The sequence below is a fragment of the Protopterus annectens genome, chromosome 1.part2 (genome assembly GCF_019279795.1).
Source record: "Protopterus annectens isolate FY-2018-M chromosome 1.part2, PAN1.0, whole genome shotgun sequence".
NCBI lineage: Eukaryota > Metazoa > Chordata > Ceratodontiformes > Protopteridae > Protopterus > Protopterus annectens.
The window spans coordinates 950877058-950900488 of NC_056727.1; the positions used below are offsets into that span (position 1 = coordinate 950877058).

At 45.5% G+C, this 23431-nt stretch overlaps 1 protein-coding gene across 4 annotated transcripts in view; it reads left to right on the top strand.

Moving 5' to 3' along the window:
- The window catches only part of PPP1CB (protein phosphatase 1 catalytic subunit beta), a 1120416-nt gene that overhangs the window by 574405 nt on the left and 522580 nt on the right, over window positions 1-23431 (top strand). For all 4 annotated transcript variants that reach the window (XM_044059903.1, XM_044059904.1, XM_044059905.1 and 1 more), the window contains exon 4: window positions 4493-4597. In XM_044059903.1, the coding sequence (XP_043915838.1) occupies window positions 4493-4597 (105 nt within the window). The remainder of the gene's footprint in view (window positions 1-4492; window positions 4598-23431) is intronic.

Here is a 23431-nt window from a genome sequence, read left to right on the forward strand (position 1 = left end):
AAGCACCATGGAAAACCTACCCCACAGGGGATAAGATCACATTCCACCAGGGCTGCATCTACCTCTACAGCCTTCCTCAGAGGAGTCCCTACCAGGGACATCCTAGAAGCTGCTACCTGGAGCTCTGTACATACCTTCAACAAGCATTACCACATGCCTATTTTTTCTAAATCCAGAGCTGGTTTTGCCACTGCAGTCTTGCAGGGCTTATTAGCTGGTCATAATGCTCTGACTTCCTCCTTCCTTCCTTAGCTTTGGGAATCAACCCAAATGTAATGACTGTAACAGTGAAACAAGAAGAACATAGTATAGTTGTGTACACTTACCATAAATGTAGATATCGAGTGTATTCACTGTTGCAGTCCTGGTTACCCTCCCTCCAGCCCCGACTTCTTTTGGCTTTACCTTTCCTTCTTGTTTGATATATTTAAGCTTTCTGGTGTATTTGCTTTTCATTGGAGGTGTAACATAACATATATTTGCTTCCCATTATGGGGGCACCTGACATCTGGGGCAGGAAAAACTGATGTAATGGCATTGGCTGCATGTTTTATACCCCTAACGACCTGACAGCATCCGACACAAGAATCCAAGACTCTGGTATACAGGCTGGCTGAGGGCTACCTGCAGCCAGATAACCCAAATGTAATGACTGCAACAGTGAATACACTCTGACATCTGCATTTATGGTAAGTGTACACAACTGTACTTTTCCGTACCTCAGCAACTGGCTCCTAACATCCCCAGCCGTGAATAGTTTGATTTGTCTTTAGGATACCTTCTAAGCTTACTCCAGTCCTTGGCCATAATGACAAACTTTGTGAAACTGCAGCTAGGTCACTTTCATAGACTCACTGTGTCCTGTGGAATATTTTTGTCCTGTCTTCAGCTAATCCGGTGTGGCTGTTCCATCTGCACTTTGTCTTCAAATGCAGAGCATTCTACCTCATGGCATCCACTGTATTTATGGTGACTCATGGCAAATTTCACATAAGCATTCTTCAGCGAGTCTTAAATGTTTAGTAGGACTAGCTCTCAGAACCTTTGGATGCTGCAGTCAAGATGTACAGAATTGTAGAGATTATTTTCTGAAGTGAACTCTGATTCTCTTGTTTCTCTCTCTGTTGGTATCTGTGCAGACTGTCTAAAGCACTGTTCCCCTGGCAACTGTGACTGTAGATGGCACTGCTCTGTGGTAAAGGCAGGAGGGCATTACTTGGAACAGATGGCCCAAAGTACATAGGTGAACCCTGAGGCCAGTCTTCACATCAGTATTCTGGATATAAATAAAAGCTATCCTCTCCATACAGATGTTACAGGACTCTTCTTATTGGTGCAGTTGCCATAAAATTTGAAAGCTTTACAGTTGTTTGGTATCGAAGGGTGGTGGGGGAGGACTTCTTACAATAGCCTTTGTGTGGAGGCCTTGAGAGACTGGAAATGGGCCTTTGCTTCCAGTTGCTTTCTTGTTGCTTGTCAGATTTTGGACAGGTTAATTCTCTAGTGGGCCAGCTCACTGTCCCTCGATACCCAGCTAGTGGTCTGTAACATGGAGCCTGTTCCTTTGCTGAGGGGAAAGGTTCCTGTGACCACCCATTTTTCCCCTCAGTCCTTCCTTGAGAGGACGGTGTAGAGATGCATTTGTCTAGACTTTTTTATACCTATCCCATATTCCTCTTATCCTAGACTTTCTGGAGAGGGCCAAGTCTTACAAGGCTAAAGTGATCCTGATAGTTTTTCTGACAAGTGGGGTTGTCTGTGCTTCAGCCCTCGTTTCTTGGACAGGCCTCTCTCTGAAGCCTTCCAGTAATGTACTCTTTCAACCATTTGGCTAGCCTTACTCATAACTTCACGGTTTCAAGCTAACCACTTTGTCCAGTTATTGTGATGGCCAGGGATCCTTTGTACCCTTTGTTGGGTGGTTCAGATCCTTCTCTCTGCTGAGAGACTGGGTGTAAGGAAAACTTAGTACAGCAGACGAGCCCATTTTTCTTCATGGATCATTATCAGTGGGTTGCATCCCTTCATGGGTCCCATTCTTAGTGTTTTGGGATTTTTCATATTTTTCTTTCAGTTATTGTCTTCTGTTTTGTTAATATCCATCTGACAACCTTGCTGAATTTTCACCAGCGTGCTCCTTTTGATTCTCCAGCCTCTTAGTCTGCAAAATCTTTGGGGGGGCACCATTCAACTTTGTACCATAATCATGTCTTCAGTTTCACCTTGGGGACCCATATTTTGTCCAGGAAAATTTACCCTACCTCCTTTGAGTCTGTGTACTCTGCAGGCTTCCCAGTATATTTAATTAGAATACTTTTGTGTAATGACCATTATTTCAGCTAGAAGGATTTTGAAGTCTAAGCTTCATGTGCCAGCCCCTCTTATGTTGTCTTTTCCAAAGTTTGTCCATGTGAATCAATCTTTCCTTTGTGCTGAAAGTGGCCATGGATGCTACTAATTATTTATTAGCTGACCCTAACAGTTTTCTTCTGTAGTTACTTTAAGCATGGGAAGTACCTAATTCATTGGTTGGATGTGCATTTGTTTAGCTTAGATTGTTTGCAGACATGATGCTAAAAGGAAGGATTCTCAGTAGTTCATCTCATTTGCCACTAAGAAATTGGGTACAGAGTCCTAAAGTGTGACGTCTTTTGTTTTTGGCTTTCACTGCGAATAAATGTTAACTGAAAATTGCCAACTTTTGACAAACATTACAGCTGCAGATTCTATTAGAGCAATGGCTTCTTCGTAAGCCATTTATGATTCCATGGATGACTTTGTGGCTGCCACGTGTGCATTACTTGAATATTTTTGCACAACAAGTTGAATGTGATCTTTAGGTGTAGGTTTTCCTACGGAGCCACCATTTGTGGCATTCTTCTGTGAGACCTGCCTAGAAGCCCAAGCTTGGGACTCTGTCCTATTGGTGATGGATTGGTGATAGAAATGAAAATCCCAAGAAGAGATACAAAAACTATTTAATTACTGTAATAATGCATTATGCATTGGCAGTTTCGTCGTCATTACCAACCTTGCCCGCCTTTCTCCATCTCAGGCCTGACAGTCACCTTTGTTAGGGTAATCGGGAGCAGAGTGAGTTGTCTTCTTTTGTGTTCCACTTTACACAGGCTGCCATAGGTCTGGAGATTGTATTTATTTATTTGATTTGATTTTTTTTTTATTGCTTAGAAAAGCCTTGAAGAAAAATTGCTGAAAAGAAAGCCTTGCTGGGGAGCTTGTCAGTTTAATGATTCAGGAATTATAAGAGGCTTGAATGGCTCTGATGGTGAGGATTTTCTAGTATAAAAGACAATGCTGAACAATTTGAATGTGTTCAGAAAGGGAATACATCTGAAATACTAGTATGTTTTAATGATGTACAAGATTATAGCAATAAACCACGCCTGGGTGTGGGTAATGCTGGATTTACCCACGGTTGGCGTGGTTTGGTCCCGAGGCCCGAGGACCAAACAAAACCAACCGTGGGTAAATACAGCATTACCCACACCCAGAAGTGGGTTATTGCTATTATACCATGACATTATTTAAGAAAAGAAACTATTACTTTTCTTAAATAATGGCATAGTATAATGCCTGTTTACTGCTCTTCTGCAGATGTCTGGCATTCGCGGCAGTTCTGATGTACTGCGCGCCTGCGCAGTACATCAGAGCTGTGGGCAAAAGCAACGGATAAAGCAAGATCTCCGTTGCTTTTTTTTACTGTTTTCGCTATGTTAAATGGGTTTAACATAGCGAGACAGTTTTAAAATAAGCAACGGAGATATCCGTTGCTTATTTTAAATGTCTCGCTATATTAAACCCATTTAACATAGCAAAACAGTAAAAAAAAGCAACGGAGATCTTGCTTTCTCCGTTGCTTTTTTTTTTTAAACACTGTTTCGCTATGTTAAATGGGTTTAGCATAGCGAGACAGCTTTAAAATAAGCAACGGAGATCTCCGTTGCTTATTTTAAAGCTGTCTCGCTATGTTAAACCCATTTAACATAGCGAGACAGTGTTTTAAAAGTAGAGTTATACTAATGGAAAAAAGTCCGGGCGACCGGACCTTTTTCCATTAGTAAAACTCGATTTACAATGTGCACGCTGGCCAATCAGCGTGCACGTTTTGGGGGGGTCATGGTATAATATAGAAGTTTGTATTTTATGGTGTGCTGCAACACTTGAAAGTGGTAATTCGGGAGAAAAATGGAGGCTAATGCTTGGGCAAAGTTCTAGCATTGAATCTATGCAAATTGCTGCTTTTGACTTCTACACCTTCCTTCAGACTAGGAAAGCTGAAGCATATTGCACTACTAGGAAAGCTGACGTATACTGCACTGACTGAAGCCCTTGTATGTAAACTGTTTGTTCTTATTTAGTAATTGCATTTCAGCACAAACTAATGTTCTGTTAAATTACTGCACCTGAAAAATGCCAGTCCACTCTCCCACATTACATTTTACAGAAAATTATTATTTCTTTACCTTTGCAGGTAAGAGGCGTTTTAACATTAAATTGTGGAAGACTTTCACAGACTGTTTCAACTGCCTTCCAATTGCAGCGATTGTGGATGAAAAAATCTTCTGTTGCCACGGAGGTAGGTTTTAGAATATATGTAAAACACAAAGGCTTCATTGTTAACCTGCTAATTGCTGCTTTGCCATTGTAATTGTTGATGACTGTAGTAGATTAATGTTTTAGTTAAGTCCTAAGGGATCCATGTCTGGTCTCTGTCTAGATATTCAAGTAATGAAAGCGGTGCCTTACAGTGATTTACTTAAGAAATGCATCCTTTCATCATTATCTGTTTATAGTAATAGATCTTGCAGTGGTGATTTGCGGCACTGCAGTTATTTTGTTTGTTGAAAGCTGTGTCATTGCTTTAGTTTTCCGTGTTTAGTTTTACAGACTGAACCTCAGCTGCAGATGCTGTGAACACCAGCGTGACTGTCTTGATTGCTTTGGGTACGGCTTTCTGACAGTTACACATTTTGGCACCATCTGTACAAGCCCTTTGTAAAACGGAGTGTATATTGCATTCTTTAGGGGTTAGGCACTGCAGAATGCATCTCTGGTAAACTTAAACTACATGCTTTATACATTTTTACTTTTATGAGCTCTCTCGAGTGAGACTTATATAAATAACTTCAGTTAGAATTGTTCCAGACTTAGGCAGCCGGAGGGCTTCAGGCAGGATTTCAAATAAATTACAGCTTTACATAAAAAAGCACCAGTTATGCTTTCTGCCTCTGTGACAAAGCAAATGAAGCCTCCTCTGCCATGAAATCAGTATGCTGATCACCTTTTATTTTATCAAGCTTCTTGCATTGGGAGATGGTGTTAATAGTGTAGTTCTTCATAGTCTTGCTCATCTTGGAGCAGTGATCCATCCACAACTGTCTGATGATGGCATTTTACCATCAGAAGATGTGTTTATTGGTATAGTTCAGTGTTCTAGTAGTCTTAATATTTGGGGCTTCTACTACCGAATTGCTAGGGTCTTTCCTGACTTAGACTGTAGCACCCTTCTCCATCTATGCAGGCCTGATGCCTCCCACTTGAACATCCAGATGTCAGGAGTACCAGAGGAACATCTGGACATATCACCTTTAGTTCTTTCTTGTCACAGTTCATACAGAGCCTGACTTGTAATACTCATAGCTCCAGAGTTTCAGTGGTGACATATTGTACTTTTTGTGTGTGCTTTTATGTGTAGGAGTTTTCTAGGTGTATGGATCATTAGATTTCAGTAGTTACTAAGGAAAATAATTCCATTAACTGTGGAAAGGAAATTCCATGTAGATTTTCACAGTTGGTGTTTGCTCTGTCCAGAGAGTGGCAAGAATTAGTGTATATTGGATAGAGTGTAATCTTTGCAATATTTCCTCAGCCGGAAGGAGCTTGGATACCTTGTCTAGGATCACACTGGTGTCTGTCAAATCTTCTGTGGATACCCCACTGAAGAAAAAAATGAAATTAACTGAGAAGTGCCGTTGAGAGGATGACTAGCAGGATGTCAGTGACATTTTATCGAGTCCGAAAGCCGCTCAAGGACATTTGTTCAGGAGAAGCACATTCATAGCCTTGACATTGATATCTGTTTTACAGAGGTCTCTAGCATTGCTCCTTTGGAGGCTGCCACCCACAAGAACTATGGCACACACCCTCTTGAGCCAAAACCATTCTACGTTTGGTCAGTTAGAACACCTCTCCATGGGATTCTAGTTCAGATGCGTATGTAGTAATGACTACGGGTGAAGGGTAGTATGCCCTCAGTCTGTATCTGCAAGAATTTCTATGGAAGCTTGCCACCTCCCTAATTTTCTGAGACCTCAAAGGTTTGTCCCCGAGATAGGAGAGTCATTCAGGTCTCTGACATCTTGCTGCAGCTTGAGCTGGGCAGATCTACCCTTCCCACATCACAACCCTCTTCAGATCTGATGAGGCTGGTCCAGGATGTTGTGTAATTTCTTAAAAATCTGCAGTCTTCATATCTGCTTTCAGTGTCAGTTTAATGTTCAAGAAGGAAAAGAGAACCACCTTTTCTCCAACTCCAACACTGATAAGCTGACGTACGTCCTCAGATCTCTTCTGTCTAGTTTGACCCTGATACCAAGGACATCTCCAGATGTCTCATTTTGTTTTTACTTTCGTTCGGATGAATGATAGCTTTAAAGGGAAAGCAAAAAAGTTCTGTAATGGCCAGAAAAGACGCAGAGAGCTTCTGAGTGAGATTGATTAGATGAGTGATTAGAGAGAGTATATACACTTTGTGTCATAGAAGCCTTAAAGGGTTCTTTTACAAGTGCATCCCTAGAACCTGACACTCAAGTTCCTGTTCAGGGAGCCTGAGCAGTTCTATATGCTTATGAATTCCTGTAAGAACCGATACAGAAATCCTTTTGCTATCTTTGTATGCCAACCAGGGGGCTAATGTTCTGGCCAAAACCCTGATTCCCAATGTTGGGGAAATTAAGGGACTAAGAGGTAAGATGCTGGAATTATGTCACTGCACCTCTGAAGTTGACTGTCAAGGCTATAAAGGCAGCAAATGCATCATGCAGTATGACAGACACTGGGTTGGTCATTCACAGACCTATGTACTAAGGAATCTGCTCCTGCCAGAATGTCCAACTACAGTTTCTCTGTGTACGATTTGGGAGTGAGCTGCTCTTTGGACCTCCTGCAAAACAAGTGCTCGGGATACTGGAGGAAATGGTGAAGACCATGCGGTCTGTGAAGCAGTTGTTTCACAGTCTTGTTCCAGAGTGCATCTGTAAGTAATGTACTGGAAGCTGGTTTTGCCACTGGAGGAAAAAATAAAAGATGAGAAGATTCAAGCAAATCAAATGGGGAATCCTGGGGGCCATCAAGCCTGAAATTCCAAGAAGGAACAGCTATAACCCGCCTGTGCTTCTCCCTCCCATATCGCTCCCCAAACCCCTTTCCTTCTCCCCACTAGCACTCTGAGTAAGGGAGCACCTGGCCCTCTTTGTGGAAGAGTAAAGCACAAGTAATCCACAGTGCTCTGGGTGGGTTTGGTATCCATCCTGTGACCTAGAAGAGAACAGGACAAATGTAAGAATACTGTTCAACCCAGAAGATAATCACCTTAGTTCTTGGATCTAGAAGAAAGCTTCCAATCCCGTCCCAGCAGGAGGAATAAGATGCCTCTTGTAGAAGTTGTTTTAAAAAGTGTATTCAAGCCAGGGAGTTGATGGACAGGTATTTTGTTGATCTGAAGTAATTAACTTCATTTGATCAGAAACCTGTGGGTATCTGATCCGACCTGGATCCGAGCCGGCAGCTTTCCAAGCTAAAGATCCGATCTCTCAGCTCCTCCCCTTACCCATAATACCCTGCTACCTCCCTCCAGTCCTCAGATCTCGTTTGCCGTGGCTTCTTGAAGCACGAGTGACGAGCTCTTGGCTGTTAGGTGAGAGTAAGTTGGGAAATTTTCTAAAAATCTCCTTTAAATTTGTAGCGTTTTTTTGTGTGTGTTTCAGACCTCTTAGTTAATTGAAATCAGTTTTGATTCAATTTTAGTTGCATTTTAGTGTGTTCCCCTTCCCCTTATCTGTGTGTTAGGGTGTGTGCGTGAGTGTCATGGCCGAGGGCCCTAAGGCCATTTTTTCGAAATGCGCTGAGTGTGGTCATAAGCCATCCCCAGCGGATGGCCACACTTAGTGCGTTCTTTGCCTGGGGGTAGCCCATTTAACATTGGGCTGCCAGATATGCGCGGCCTTCAACCCCCGGGCGCTGAGAGACAGGAGGAACAAGTTAATCCTGGCAGGACACTTGCCTGCGGATTCTTCTTCCTCCTCTCCCTCAGTGGCGCCAGTCGCGGCTGCGACTATCCAGCCATCAGCTCCCCTTCCCCTGGCTGGGACTCAACCTCCTACTGTTTCCCAGGGAGAGGGGGACTCTTCTAAGAAAGAGAAGAGGCATAGAGAGAGGGAGAAAGAGAGCAGAGATAGACCTAAAAGTCACAAGCGGCAGGCCGACTCAGCCCCTTTGGCCTCGCCGGCTAAACTGATCTGTTCCCCCGTGAGGGTTTCCAGGTCCTCCCCCTCTCGGCTCCGTTCTCCATGCTTCTCTCCGGAGCCGGAGGAGGAGTCCCAGTCACCTTCAAGGTCGTCTAGGCGGCTTTCCCAGCCTGCCTCGGCGATTTCTAATAGGTCTACTAGGAGTCTTTCCGATGCTGATATGGACCGGATGATGCGTCGATTCCTGCAGGCCCAGATGCAGATGGGAGTGCTCTTGCCCCCCCCCTTCCGGGGGGGGGGGGGCTCGGCCCCCTTCTTTGCACTCATCGCTTCTTCTCCGATCCACTGTCAGGTTTCGGAGCCGTCTGATCTGAGTAGCCTCGGAGCCGGGGAGTCTGTGCCGATAGTCGCTACTTCGGCCGTACCCTCGAGTTTATCGGGTCATCTTTCGGATCCAAGCTCTCACGGCTGAGAGCGGAGCTTCGGATACACAGGGGGGAGTGTGTCTTCGGCTCCGTTGCGGTTAGAGCACACTTCCCTTTTGGGTCCGATCGCGTCTGCTCCGGCACCGGTCCTCACGTCTGAGCCGAGGGGACTGCTCTCGGAGCCCGGGCAGAGAGGTTCACTTTCGGCCTTCAACGTGGTGGAGAGGGTGCTGTTGAAGGGTTCGAAGTCCCTGGTTCGTGCTACGGATCCACCCTTCATTCCCTCGCATATGGGCCTATCTTCCATCATCCAGCCCCAGGGACAGCCTGTGTCTGCACACCAGCTAGTTCCTGTAGAGGAACATGACCCCGTTGGTGAGCCCTCCTCGGACAGTCCTGCTGAAGAGGTCCCTCACAAACGAAAGCATAAAAGGAGGCACTTGGACTCCCCTGAGTCCCTCACGGAGGACACGGACTTAGAGGAACGGGAAGATTCCCCCAGGTCACCCCCCAAGGACGTCTCCTTTGGAGACATTATGGAGATGCTGCGCATTAGAGGGGTGTGGTCAGCCCAGAAACCCTCCTTGGATGAGTCATTGTTTCTGGAGACGTTTGACACAGGCCCATCTACCTCTTGGGTGTCCCGTCCGGCCGACCCCCCTGGTAGACCTGATTGCTACCAGGGCATGGAAGGAGCCGGACACTGTGGAGCCAATCCCTAGGAGACCGGATAAAATCCTAGTCCCCCCACAGACAAGCCGGCGTGGAATAAAGGTTCCCCGGTAGATGCCATGGTGGTGGCGGCTGCCACCAAGAAGAAACTGGCGCAAGAAAGTTCCTCGGTCCATCCTCCTGACAAGGAGTCTCGGACGATGGACCGCATTGGAAAGTGGATGTTTGCTTCAGCCACCTTTTCCATAAGGGCTCTGAATTACTTGGCACACATCATTAGGCTTCAGCGAGATCTGATAAGAGTACGCTGGGTCTCTCCCGGAGTCCATGGCTGCTGAGGACAAACTTTCTCAGCTCGCATGGCCACTCTAAAATCGATATCTAACACTTCTATGCTTTTTCTCTCCCATGCCACGGAGGGGGCGGCTAGAGCCAGCAGAGCGGGGGTCACCTTGCAGCATCACACCTGGCTCCGACTTTGCGGAACCCTTCAAGGCATCCTTCGCGAATGCTCCCTTTGACGGTTCTATGCTATTCGGCAAGACCATCCACGATACGCTACTCCAGAGCGAGAAAGACAGGAAGATGCTGTCTGCTGTCGGAATCTGCTTCTCTGCTCCTCAAAGGTCCTTCTCAAGGAACCAGAGGAGACAAAAGATGTGGTTCCGGAAGCCTCAGCAGTTCCGTTCCGCTCTGGACCCTTCGTCCTTCAGAGGCAGGGGAGGACAAGGTGGACGCTGGCCCAGAGGCTGGCCGAAGAATTTTGGGTCGAGAGAGCCCTTCTCTGACCGACCCACGCAGCAACCCTGAGGGGTTGCCCGACTGCCCCTCTCTGGAGGCAGTCGGGGGGGCATTTTTCGGAGCATCTAGCAAGTTGGGAGTCCATTACTACAGATCGCTGGGTGCTCCGAATAATATCCAGAGGTTACTCTATCCCCTTCATGAATCTTCCCCCTCTAGAGAAGCGCCTTCCCGATGTCCCACCCAATCAGAGGGAGGCTGCGACTTCAGAAATAAAGAAATTGCCTAGAAAAAAAGGCCATCCAGCACACCCCCCCAGGACAATCTGGGTCAGGCAATTACTCCAGGTTCTTTTTAGTGCCAAAAAAGACGGGGGACTTGAGGTCAATTTTCGACCTGTCAACTTTGAACCTGTTCATTGCCAAAGAGAAATTCCGGATGGTCACTCTACAATCTATTCTCCTCCTCCTGCAGGAGAACGACTGGATGTGCTCCATAGACCTCAAGGATGCGTACTACCACATTCTCATGGACAGGCGATCCAGGAGGTTTGTCTGCTTTCGGCTGGGGGCCAGTCATCAGTTCAGGGTCCTCCCTTTCGGCCTCACCACAGCCCCAGGGTGTTCACCAAGGTCATGGCAGTTGTGGCGGCCCACCTGAGACTAAAGGGAATTGAGGTCTTTCCGTACCTGGATGACTGGCTCCTCACCGCCCCCACCAGGCATCTACTGTGTTCTGCCAGGGATTATTTTTTACTCTTGGCCCATCACCTAGGCATTACCATAAATTTCAGGAAGTCGTCTCTTCATCCTGTTCAGGTTCTGGATTTCATGGGGGCCAGAATAGACCCACTTCAGTCCAAGGCCTTTCTGACAGCGGACAGGCTCCGCACCTTATCACTTTATGTAATAGCGCTTTTACAGTCCCCAGCCCCACCCTCGGAATTAGTCCTGAGAGCCGTAGGATCCATGGCAGCAGCCATCAGCATTTCACCTCTTGCCTGATTGCACATGCGAGTTCTTCAGTGGACCTTTCAGGTCCAATGGTCCCTCCTTCTACATCCATTGGATTTGCCGATTCCCCTCAGCAGGGTTTGCAGGGACTCCCTTCTTTGGTTGGTGGCTTCATTCCCGAGACCTTTGGGAAGGGAGACCGTTCATGATGCCTCAACCCCAAACCACAGTGACCACGGCCGCTTCTCGCCTGGGGTTGGGGGAGCATTACATGGGCAGAGCTGTTCAAGGCACGGGGACCCCTATAGAGACCGTTCTGCATATCAATGTTCTGGAGATGAGGGTGGTGCTTTTAGCATTGCAAGCTCTTCAGGACCTTCTTCCTCCGGGGACGATTGCAATTCAGGCAGACAACATGGCGGTTGTCTGGTACATCAACAAACAAGGAGGAACCAGATCTTACCCTCTTTGTCGAGAAGCCATGAGAGTTTGGGAATGGGCGATTTTCCACCAACTGTTTTCTAATAGCAAAGCACATTCCGGGTTGGTCCAAGCTGAGTCCATCTATCCTCACACCTTACGAGTGGTCACTGAACCCCTTAGTAGCGAAACAGATCTTCATCAGATGGGGTCAGCCTTGCTGCGATCTCTTTGCATCTCCTTCGAATGCAAAGTGCAGCAAATTTTTCGCTCTAATTCCCCCACCGGGGGGGAGAGCCCCAGAGACGCTCTAGTTCATGCTTGGCCACCCGGTCTTCTTTATGCTTATCCTCTTCCGCTAATGACAAAATTTCTACAGAAAGTTTGTTGGTTGGGGAGCAAACTGATTCTCATTGCCCCCTACTGGCCTTGACAGATATCCTGCACCATTAACTTCTTGATCAGCCCTGGACTCTGGATCCGATTCCAGACCTACTGATTCATCAATCAGGCGGATTGCATCAATCCCTCCAAATACTCCAGCTCACAGCTTGGTTGCTCCACTTCCAACCTTAGCCAGGCTTCCCAGCATTTCCCCGGCTGTACGTGAGATGGTCTCCACTCACAAGTCCACAACCAGAAAAACTTATGCTAGTAAATGGAAACGTTTTTTTTTGTTGGGCAGAGGCTAGGAACGTAGATCGCTTTTCAGCCCCAGTCCATGAAATTCTGGAGTTCCTAGCACAACTTTTTCATTCCGGGTCCGCTTCTACTACAGTCTGGGTTCAATTAGTGGCCATTTCTAACTTTCATGTTGGTTTGTCAAATTCAAACATGGTCTCATAAGCTCTGTAAAGCTTTTTTGAGAGGGACTACTCTCCTTAGGCCTCTAGTGAGAGATCCCCCTCCTTGGGACCTTAATTTGGTACTAACTTCCTTAACTCTGCCCCCCTTTGAACCAGCAGCGTCCTGCTCCATTAAGTTTCTATCTTGGAAGACACTCTTTCTGGTAGCTATTACTTCAGCCCAGACGCGTCTCTGAACTTCAGTCACTATGTGTTCGTCCTCCATACTTGGTTTTTCATAAGGACAGGGTTGCTCTGAGGACTAATCCTTCGTTTCTTCCAAAAGTCTGCTCAGAAAATAATTTAAACTAATCTATAGACCTTCCTCTGTTTTTCCCTAACCACACCAACAAGGCAGAGTACAAATTACATCAATTGGATGTTCATAGACAATTGTTTTTATCTGCACAGGACTTAGGAAACAAGGAAGTCTGACCAACTATTCCTTTCCAATGCTCTAGGCAAACAAGGTCTCCCAGTTTCCAAGGTGACCTTATCCAGGTGGTTGTCTCGCACTATTACCTTCACCTATCAATTAAGGAACAAAGAGTTGCCTATTAAACCGAAAGGTCATTCTACTAGGGCCTTGGCCACCTCTGTAGCCTTCCAGTCTAGGTTGCCCATGGATTCCATCTGTGCAGCTGCTACGTGGGCAAATCCTCATACCTTTATTTCTCATTACAAGCTAGATATGGTCTCCAGGAGCAGAGCTGACTTTGGTTCCACTGTTCTGAAGAGTCTGTTCCAATGAGCCACCCAGGATTGAAGGTGCTAGGGATGCTGTCCCAACCAGCAAGAACGAAGGCGAGATAGACAACTTAACATAAAGAAGTTGTGTATCTACCATAACGTTCCATGTTAGTTGTCTTCATCTTGCCTTCTTTCTTGCATCCCACCCTCCGTCCCCCTGTCCTATTGGACCGAGAGGAGTTCTGGTTTCACTGGCTGAGTGTTCTCTGGTTTGTTTCCTCTACTGACTTAGAGAGTATGACCGGTATTCTCAACCTATTTGTTTGGACAGGTTTATTTTCTGGCTATGTCTGGGGTTAGCTATTTCAAACGAGATCTGGGTAGCTATCGCTAGGCATCATGGGATAAGGGGTAGCCTCGAGCCAGTAAACAGCTCTTGAGCTATAGAAGGTGGCCGAGTCGGAGCCGAGGATTGGCTCTGATCCCAACCAGCAAGAAAGAAGGCAAGATGAAGACAACTAACATGGAACGTTATGGTAGGTACATAACTTTTGTTTTTCTAATTTCCCTATTCAAAACTGTTACTTCTAGACATATTACTAATGCTATTCCCATGCTCTCTGACAAGGAAGGTAAAACTTTGACAAGTTTAGAAGAAAAGTTTATTCTTCCAGTTTATACATAATTTTAAACTACCAGGCTAGTATGTTAAAATCTTTTTCCTTCTGTCTTTTGAAAGCATGAAAGTTAACTGTTAACCTTCCCTGTTCAATTAACTTAGCAATCAGTTTGTTGTGCCCTAATTTGCCTGTACAGCAATAGGTACTGTAGTTGGAGATATGGCCTGTGGGCCTCCTCTGCGCCTTTCCTTCATTCATTTTGATAATTAAGACTACCCAAAGTCTTATCTGTACTCGAAGATGATTCACATCTCCTAGCTTTGAGTACTATTCCATCTTCCATGTATTCTAGATGTCCCTCACCAACTTACCCATCATGGAGACATCACCCAGGTGTTAGTGTGCTGAAACTGTTAGCATGATTTCTCTAATTTTACATTTACGTGACTGTTCTTGTTACTATAAGAAAGTTAAGTGCAATTTAAGTTCTTTACAAAAATCTCCCACCAGAAGACTTTATAAGGCTAAGTGAAAATGTTTCACCACATAGTTAAGTCAAAGCTGTTTGAACCCAAGGTCTTTCCTGCTAAAGAAGGTCTGGGAGTGTGGCAGAATTTATCTGAAAAAGTCTTGGTTACTTATCTGTAAAAGTGCATTGGGAAACTATTTCAGATATCTTGCAGGTATTAAGGCCACCTCCCTTGCCTTGCAAAGACTTAATAACCCTTTGTAAAATGTGTCTCTTATCTGTTGGTCCCTATGGGCAGCTTCATCTTAGAAGCTTGCTCAACCACCTTTAAAGCCAGAAGGGAAAGTAGAAACCAAGTTCTTTGGAAACCTCTTTTACTTGGCAACCATTACTTTAGCAAGGAGCATGTCTGAGCTCTAGCTCTTGTCTGTCAGAACTGCTTCCCTCACCTGATCTTGTATTCCATGTAGAGAAAATATACTAAGGACCAAATCTAATCTGTAAAATAGCCACAGAAACCAGCTTAATCTGACAGTTTTCTTCCCATGTTCATAGGTTCATACTAGGCTATCTGCCCTGGGGCAATTATAAGCCTAGCCTGATTCTGTATGGCTTACGCCACCCCTTGATTTGAGTATACTGTGCCCTTTTTAAGGTTTAGTTTACTGTGCCTCTGTCTAATAGTGACATGGGAGTAATCCCTGGGACAAACCTATGATCCCCCATCCACCTATCGAGATGCTTCTTGAAGAGATTCAGTGAGGTGCTCTGCCTCACATGAACTGGAATTCTATTCCAGAGTGAATTCTGTAATTCAAAACTCTGGTAGCGACCGACCAGCACACTTGTGAACTGCTTCTGCTACGGGCTCCACAGCAAGAAAGACTGATGTATTTGTATTTGGCATGTATTATGCCAAAAGGTGGAATGCCATTGAACTTTGTGAATGCACACACCTGTTCTTCGTGTTTCACTGTTGCAGTCACCATCTGTGGGTTATCCCTGCTGCGGTAGCCCTCTGCCGTCCCGAATACCTGAGTCAGTGTTTTTGTCAGCTGTTGTCGCTTGCTACCTGACAATAAGGTCGTCAGTGCTATAAAGCAAGGCAGCTGACGTCATTACATCAGTCTTTCTTGCTGTGGAGCCCGTAGTAGAAGCAGTTCACAAGTGTGCTAGTCGGTCGCTACCAGAGTTTTGAATTACAGCTGAAAACATCTAAAGCAAAATACTTTTTTCTTGCACTAACCGATGTCCGAAAAAGTTAACAATCGTCTCGCTTGTGGAAAGCAAATTCCACACAGAGACTTCCATTCATACTGTGTCACTTTCTTAGGCCCAGACTACGATGTCCCCCGTTGCTGGTTCTGTGCCTTCTTTAACGCGAGAACCATTTGTCATAGAGCTCTTTTTGTAGCCAGGTATTTTCGTCTTTCGTCCCGAATTGGCGTCTGTCAGCCAGCAAGCCGTAGACATTCTGAAAAAAAAAAACGTAAAGGTAGAGCACGATCCAGACCACTCGAGGCTAAGCATTCTGACAACTCTGCTGCTAAGCAGGTCATCAGTTCTCCGGAATTCAGTGAGGTGCTTTCGCAGCCCTTGATGACCGATCCAATACTTTAGCAGGCCTCTACAGAGACCCTTTTGGAGTCTAGTATGCCACAGAAATCTACGTCTTCCAAGCCTGTGGTCTTCTCTGCCTCAGTTGGGTCTGGAGCCGCAACGCAGACACCGGCTTCTGAGGAGGTTATTCCCACTACCGAATCTGGGCAAAAAACAGCGTCTTCTCTTCCGACTACCGTTTGTCAGACCGATGGATACCCTTCGGCCTAGAAGCAAGGCTACTCTTAGAAAATCTACTTTCAGCCACCATCTTTCTCCTGCTCCACCACCCCAAGTTCAGATCTTAAAATGGTGGAGGATCTTATCTCCCTTATCAGGGGCAGTCTGGCCACAACTTCTAAAAGGAAAAGAGACCCTTCTCCTGAAATACTGACAGAACAGGATTCTGAGGAATCTTAGTATTCAGATTGTGAAGAACAACAAACAACCTCTGACTGCTTATGAGGATTCAGATGCAGAGGAATCCATTCCTTCTGCCTCCCCACAGAAGATCTTTCCTTTGGGGAAACCCTTCACATACGCAGGAACATTTCCACTGGGAATCCCAGGACTTCCCACAGACTAAGAAAATGCTAAGAGTGTTTCTAGACCTGCCCCAGCACAGACTCTTGGCAATCCCTCCCTATTTTAGAGGTGGTGGATGATGTCTTCCATGAATCCAGTTTTACTCCTGATGCCCTCCCACCTGCTCCCAGTAAACCTGACTGGTATTACAAACATCTGTACAGAAATCCTGCTGCAGATCCAGAAGTCATTACACAGAGACTAAAGGAGCTAAGGCTAGTTCTGCTAAGAATCTTATTCCTTCTGACAAGGATTTCAGAGCTCTGGGAAGATGGGGTAAAAAAGTATATACCTCTGCAACCATGGCTATCGGAGCACTCAGCTGTTGGTTCCACATGTTAAAATATCAACAACACACTTTGGAATTATTAAAGCAAAAGATTTAGACCTTTTCTGACTGTGCCAGTTCTCAAGAGTTAGCAGATTTACTGCACTCTACTTGTCAAGTGGCAAATCACTCATTGCACTGTGGATATCACACCCTAGAAGCTTCAAGCAGGGCAGCAGTGTCAGGATCTGTCATTAAGGGACGTGCATGGTTGAAGGAACAACCTCTCCCTGATCATGTCAAATCAAAATTCATTGATGCACCTTGGGATAAGGACTGCTTGTTTTGGAGTAAAAGCAGAAGAGATGCTTAAAAAGATGGAAGACAAAGCAAAATCTATGCAAACAGTAAATGATTTCTTTTGGGTACAACCTCCTAGGTTCAGCAGGAATTTTCCCTCAAAACACTGGTCCTTTCCTGCACCTAGCAGACAGGGGCAAGGTAAGCCCCACAGGGACAGACCACCCAGGCTCCTATCCCAGGGGCAGCAGAGAACCAAAGTGGATAGCTTCCACTCCAAAACCAGGGAGTTCTAAAGCATCCCTCTTTTTTAAGAACTCTCAATGACTCCCTCTCCCCCTTCTGCCCTTTCGCCACCCACGAAAAATTAGGAGGAAGGCTCTCCCTCAGCAAAGAAAATTGGCTTTCTGTAGCAAAGAACCAATGGGTTTTAAAGATTTTTTCAGGGATACAAATTCTCCTTCAACGAACTCCCTATTCCAAGAGGGTACCCAGACTTGCATCCAAATCAGTGGGCAGAGGCATTGAAACAAGTCCAAACTCTTAATTTATTTTATTTTACATTTGTTGACCGGGATAGTCAGACTGGATACATGTCCATTTTCAGTGGAGGCCAGTGGTGAAAAGCTCCAAGATAATAATACACATTGAACATTTCGTAAATGCTAATTTCAAGCAGATTACAGTCATAAGCTATATCCCAAGGGGCAGTAGAACCTGTCCCCTCAGATCAAAAAGGCAAAGGCTTTTATTCCAGACTATTCTTTGTTCACAGAAAAGAGGGCATCTGGCACTCCATCTTAGATCTGTCCATCCTGAACACCTCCCTGGTGGTCTCCAAATTCAAAATGCTAACTATACAGCAACTGCTGCCTATGCTGACCAAAAATGCCTGGTTAGTTACTTTAGATCTAAAAGATGCCTACCTCCACATCCCCATAAGGGAATCCTGCAGGAAATTCCTTCGCTTCAGAGCATGATCACAGCACTTACAGATGTCCTTCATGGATGCATCTGCAGTCATAACAAGTGGGTTGTCCTGTCGTCAGGCAGCCCTGCAGTCGGCCGGATTCCAAAGTCCGGGTCCGGCTTCGGCTGATGTCGCACTCCACCCGACGTCATCTCTGCTGGTCTTCGGGTATAAAAGCATCAGCCGACGCCATTTTCCCCAGTCTTTCTTGCCGCGTGGCGCCCGAAGCAGAAGCTGTTCGCAAGTGCCGGTCGGTCGGATCCAGAGATTACTTCTACCGAATACTACTTCGAAGACTTCTAAAGCTAAGTACCCCGTTGGGGACTCTTTCTTGCCTCAGCCGATGTCAGAAAAAGTTAACAATTGTTTAACCTGTGGGAAACAAATACCTCATAAAGATTTCCACTCTTACTGTCTGCCTTGTTTAGGCCCAGCCCACGACGTAGCAGCCTGTTCGGCCTGTGCCTCTTTCAACCCGAGCGGCTTAGGCGTCGGTCGGAGTTTGCAGAACAGTTTTTCGGTACTGATTTTGCGTACATTATGCCGTCTGATCCTCCGACTACCCCCAAAAAACGCAAAGATAAAGACCGACACTCGCGGTCCGCGGTTTCGGCGGAACCACGGCAAAAGCAAACGCGAGAGTCTTGGTTTCGGCGAAACCGAGAAAACTGCTCAAAGTACAGCTGAACCTATTCTTACAACTGAGGCCCCTGCTACAATTCTTGAATCGACCTCAGAAATTTTACCCACTACGGTGGTTGACTTATCAGACACCATCCCTTGGATGTCTCTACCCCAGCACGTGGTGCTGCTAGGCCTCCAGCAGCCATGTCCATTAAGGCCTTCGCCAGGGCTAAAGCAGCCAAGACTACTAAATCAGTGCCTGTTAAACCCCCCTCATCCAGGCCCTCTTCTAGTTCTCAAATGCTTTCTTTGGCAGAAGATTTAATTTCTTTAATTAGAGGATCTCAATCTCACCCAGACAGGGCCTCTCAGCCCCAGAGAAGAGACCTAGGGCAGAGGCCCCTGAGCCAGTGTCTTCTGATGATTCTGCTCATGAATCAGACATAACTGACCAGCCTGAAGCTCCCTTTTCCAATTTGAAGATTCTGATGCTGAAGAATCTATTCCAGCTGCTTCCCCACCAGAAGAATTCTCCTTTGGAGAAACCTTGCATGCCATGCGAGAACAGTTCCAATGGCAGCAACAGGATTTTTCAGACTCCAGGAAAAGACTTAGGACTTTTCTGCACCTACCACAGCACAGGCCCTTAGCTATACCTCCTGTTCTCTCTGTGGTGGATGATGCTTTCAATGATGTTTGCTCCGCTCCAGATTCTTTACCCCCAGCCCCTGCCAAACCAGACAGATTTTACAGGGTGCCAGATACTCATCACCACCTTTACAAGGCTCCTCTTGCAGACCCAGAAACTATATCCCAGGGTCCCAAGGCAGTAGCCGCAACCACAGCTCAAAACCCTATTCCTTCTGAAAGGGAAGCAAGGTCACTAGAGAGATGGGGTAAAAAGGTCTACACTTCAGCTACTCTCTCAGCTAGAGCTTTAAACTGTCAGTTTCACATGATACAATACCAAGAGTTTATGCTTGATCAGTTAACTAAAAAGCTAACTACTGATGAATCTCTTGATAAGAAATATGTATTAGAGATGGTAAATCACATACAACAGGTTAGCAACCATTCCTTAAAATGTGGCTATGATGCACTGGAGGCTTCATTTAGATCAGCCATGACAGGCACAGTGATAAGAAGACATGCATGGCTAAAGGAACAAGCTTTACGGATCATGTTAAAGCTAAGTTGCTAGATGCTCCTATGGACAAGACAAGTTTGTTTGGTACACCTGCCCAGCAGGTTATGAAGAAAATGGAAGAAAAGGCAAAATCTGTTCAAACTGTTAAAGATTTCCTGCAGGTCCAACCCCAAGGTTTAGCAGGAACTGGCCTGCCAAAAATTGGTCCTTTCCTGACTCCATAAAATTTCAAAGGGGCAGGAATAGACGTTCCAGAGGCAGAAACCAATCCAGAGGAGGTGCCTACAGAGGACGACAGTGGCAAGGTAACAACAGAGGCACAGACACAGCCACTGCCACTACATCAGCACAACCACAGTGACTTAATCCTAAATCCGCCTACCAGGGAACAAATAGCAGCTCCTCTAGGCGGAAAGTTAACCTTATTTTCAAAGAACTGGCACTACATAACAAAAGACAAGTGGATTTTACAAACCATAGATCAAGGTTACGGTTTCACTTCCACACTTTACCAGTCAAAGAGGAATGCCAAATCTACCTCCAAATCAAAAACAGAGGCTCTACCAGATAATGGAGTTAGCAAACATGAGAGCTGTGGAAAGAGTGCCAACAGCAGAACAAGGAAAGGGGTTCTACTCCAGACTATTCCTAGTTCCAAGAAAGGAAAAAGTTGGAGACCAATTCTCGACCTGTCCACCTTAAATACATACATCATTGTCCCAAAATTCAAAATGCTGACCCTACAGCAACTTCTTCCCATGCTGGGCAAGGAGTCTTGGCTGGTAACTCTAGATCTCAAGGAGGCATACCTGCACGTCCCAATTCGACCAATCTGCAGAAGATACCTCAGATTTCTTGCAGGATCAGAGCACTATCAATTCTCAGCATTGCCCTTTGGCTTATCTACTGCCCAGAGTATTCACAAAATGCCTGGCATCAGTAATCGCCCATTGCAGACTACAGGAATTCAAATTTACCCATACCTGGACGACTGCCTGCTACAAGGGGACAACAAAAGCAAGCTGACAACAGATTTACAAAGGGTCATTTACTTGCTACAAGGACTGGGATACACAGTCAATTTACAAAAGTCCAGGCTGATACCTTCCCAAACAAGGACATTCTTTGATGAGGAATTGGAAATAGTACAACAAATGACATTCCTGACTACAGAAAAACAAAAGAACTTCCTCTTTACTTCTTGGCACTAACAAAACTGAACAAGTTAACAGCAAGAAAAGTACTGCAGGCCTTGGGCTTCATGGCATCATGCATAATCTTGGTCCCATTTGCCAGACTACATATGAGGAAACTACAGTGGTACCTAAAGAATTTATGGTCCCAACACAGACACAGTCTAGAAACAGAAATCCCACTAATTCCATGCTTAAAACAGGAGTTCCTATGGTGGGCTCAGGCATGCCAGTCAAACCCAGGCCTGCCCTTCCGCAGATGTCAACCAAGCCAGACCATCACAACAGGCGCTTCAGATCTAGGATGGGGGGCCCACATGCTGGACAAATGCGTGCAAGGATTGTGGACACAGGATCAAATTCACCTGCACATCAATCTAAAAGAAATGCTGGCAGTAAAACTGGCAATCCAAAAGTTCAAACCTTTCCTCAAAGAGGGCCAGTTGATGATAAGGACAGACAACACCACAGTCATGTGGTACATCAACAAACAGGGAGGCACTCATTCATACCCCCTATGCAGAATGACCTTGGAGCTGTGGACCCTGGCACTCAGCTACAACATTCAGTTACAGGCAATATTTGTACCGGGAAAGACAATACTCTAGCAGACATACTAAGCAGAACCACTTGGATGCCCACGAATGGAAGCTGCACCCGGACATCTTCAAGACCATCTCAAAGAAATGGGGAATGCCACAGATAGACCTATTCGCATCACCTCTCAATCACCAGCTCGAAAAATTCTGCACGAGGACATTCCACCCACTAGCATGGAAAGTGGACTCACTCTCCTTCAACTGGAAAGGCCTAACAGCATATGCATTTCCTCCTCTTCCTCTGATACACAAGGTACTACTAAAAATCAAGGAAGAACGTCCAAGGATAATCCTGATAGCCCCAAACTGGCCAAGACAACACTGGTACCCACTACTGAAGAGCATGTCTCGAACAACATGTGGCCAATACCCTGATGCCTTTGATGTTAACTCAGAACAACTACAGCATCATACATCCAAACCTAAAACGCTGCAACTGACTGCATGGAACATCACATAGCAGCAGCTAATCCAGAACTTTCCCAAAGAGTTAAAGACATTATTCTTGAAGCACGCAGACCTTCAACAAGAAAGAACTATGCTGGAAAATGGAAAAGGTTTGTCATTTGGAGTACCGAAAGAGGAAAAGATGTGTCAAACATAGATATGCCTAACATTCTGGAGTATCTGGCGAACTTCTTCATTCAGGCCTGTCCTACTCCTCCATCAAGATACATGCATCAGCTATTTCAGCAGAATACAGCTTTGATCCTCCTGTTTTTTCGCACCCTTTGCTCAGGCAGTTCCTCAGAGGAATCAAGAATGTAAAACCTCCCAGGAAACCACCATTACCAGCTTGGGACTTAAACTTTGTGCTAGAAAAGTTGACACTAGCACCTTTTGAACCAGCAGCAACAGCAGACCTACAACACCTGTCATGGAAAACTGCTTTCCTACTGGCAATTACTTCAGCAAGGAGGGTTTCAGAACTACAGGCCTTAATGGCAGTGCAACCCTTCCTAATCTTCCACCAAGATAGAGTGTCCTTGAGGACTAATCCTACATTTATGCCTAAGGTGGTATCCAGAGTATCTTTAAACCAGGCAATCCACCTACCTTCCTTCTTTCCCAACCCACAAAACAGAGGGAAAGAATACTGCATACCTTGGATGTACATAGACAGCTACGCTACTACTTGGACAGAACAAAAATAGCAGAAAGACTGACCAACTTTTTGTAGCCTATGCAACAGGAAGGGAAGGAAAAGCTATTTCAAACAGACAATCTCCAAATGGATAGGAAATTGCATACGATACTGTTACTCCTTCCATGGAAAACCAATTCCACAGAACATAAGACCTCATTCTACAAGGGCAGCAGCCACTACCACAGCCTTCTTACGAGGAGTGGCAACCAAAGACATTATTGAGGCGGCTACTTGGACCTCCGTGCATACATTTGCCAAGCATTATAATTTGCCTCTTTATTCCAGATCCCGAGCAGGGTTTGCCACTGCTGTACTGCAAGGGATCTTAAACACACCATAATCTACCTTTATCCTCCTCCCTAGTTGGCTATGGTATTCTACCCACTTGTTATGACTGCAGATGCATCCATGAAGGACATAGTACAGTTTTGTACCTACCATAAATGTAGATGTCCGAACTGGATAGCATCTGCAGTCAGGATTACCCTCCCTCCTTCCCTCTGTGGTACTCCTAGGGTGTTTACCCTCCTAATAGCTAGCTGTTGGGAGTCTTTATGGTGTATTTGTTTGTATATATGTACATATATGCTTATTGTTGTGTTTACCTCTATCTATTTGGAAACATTGGCATCTATCCAAATTTTACCCTGCAAGAGGGCTACTGGCATCTGGGGCAAG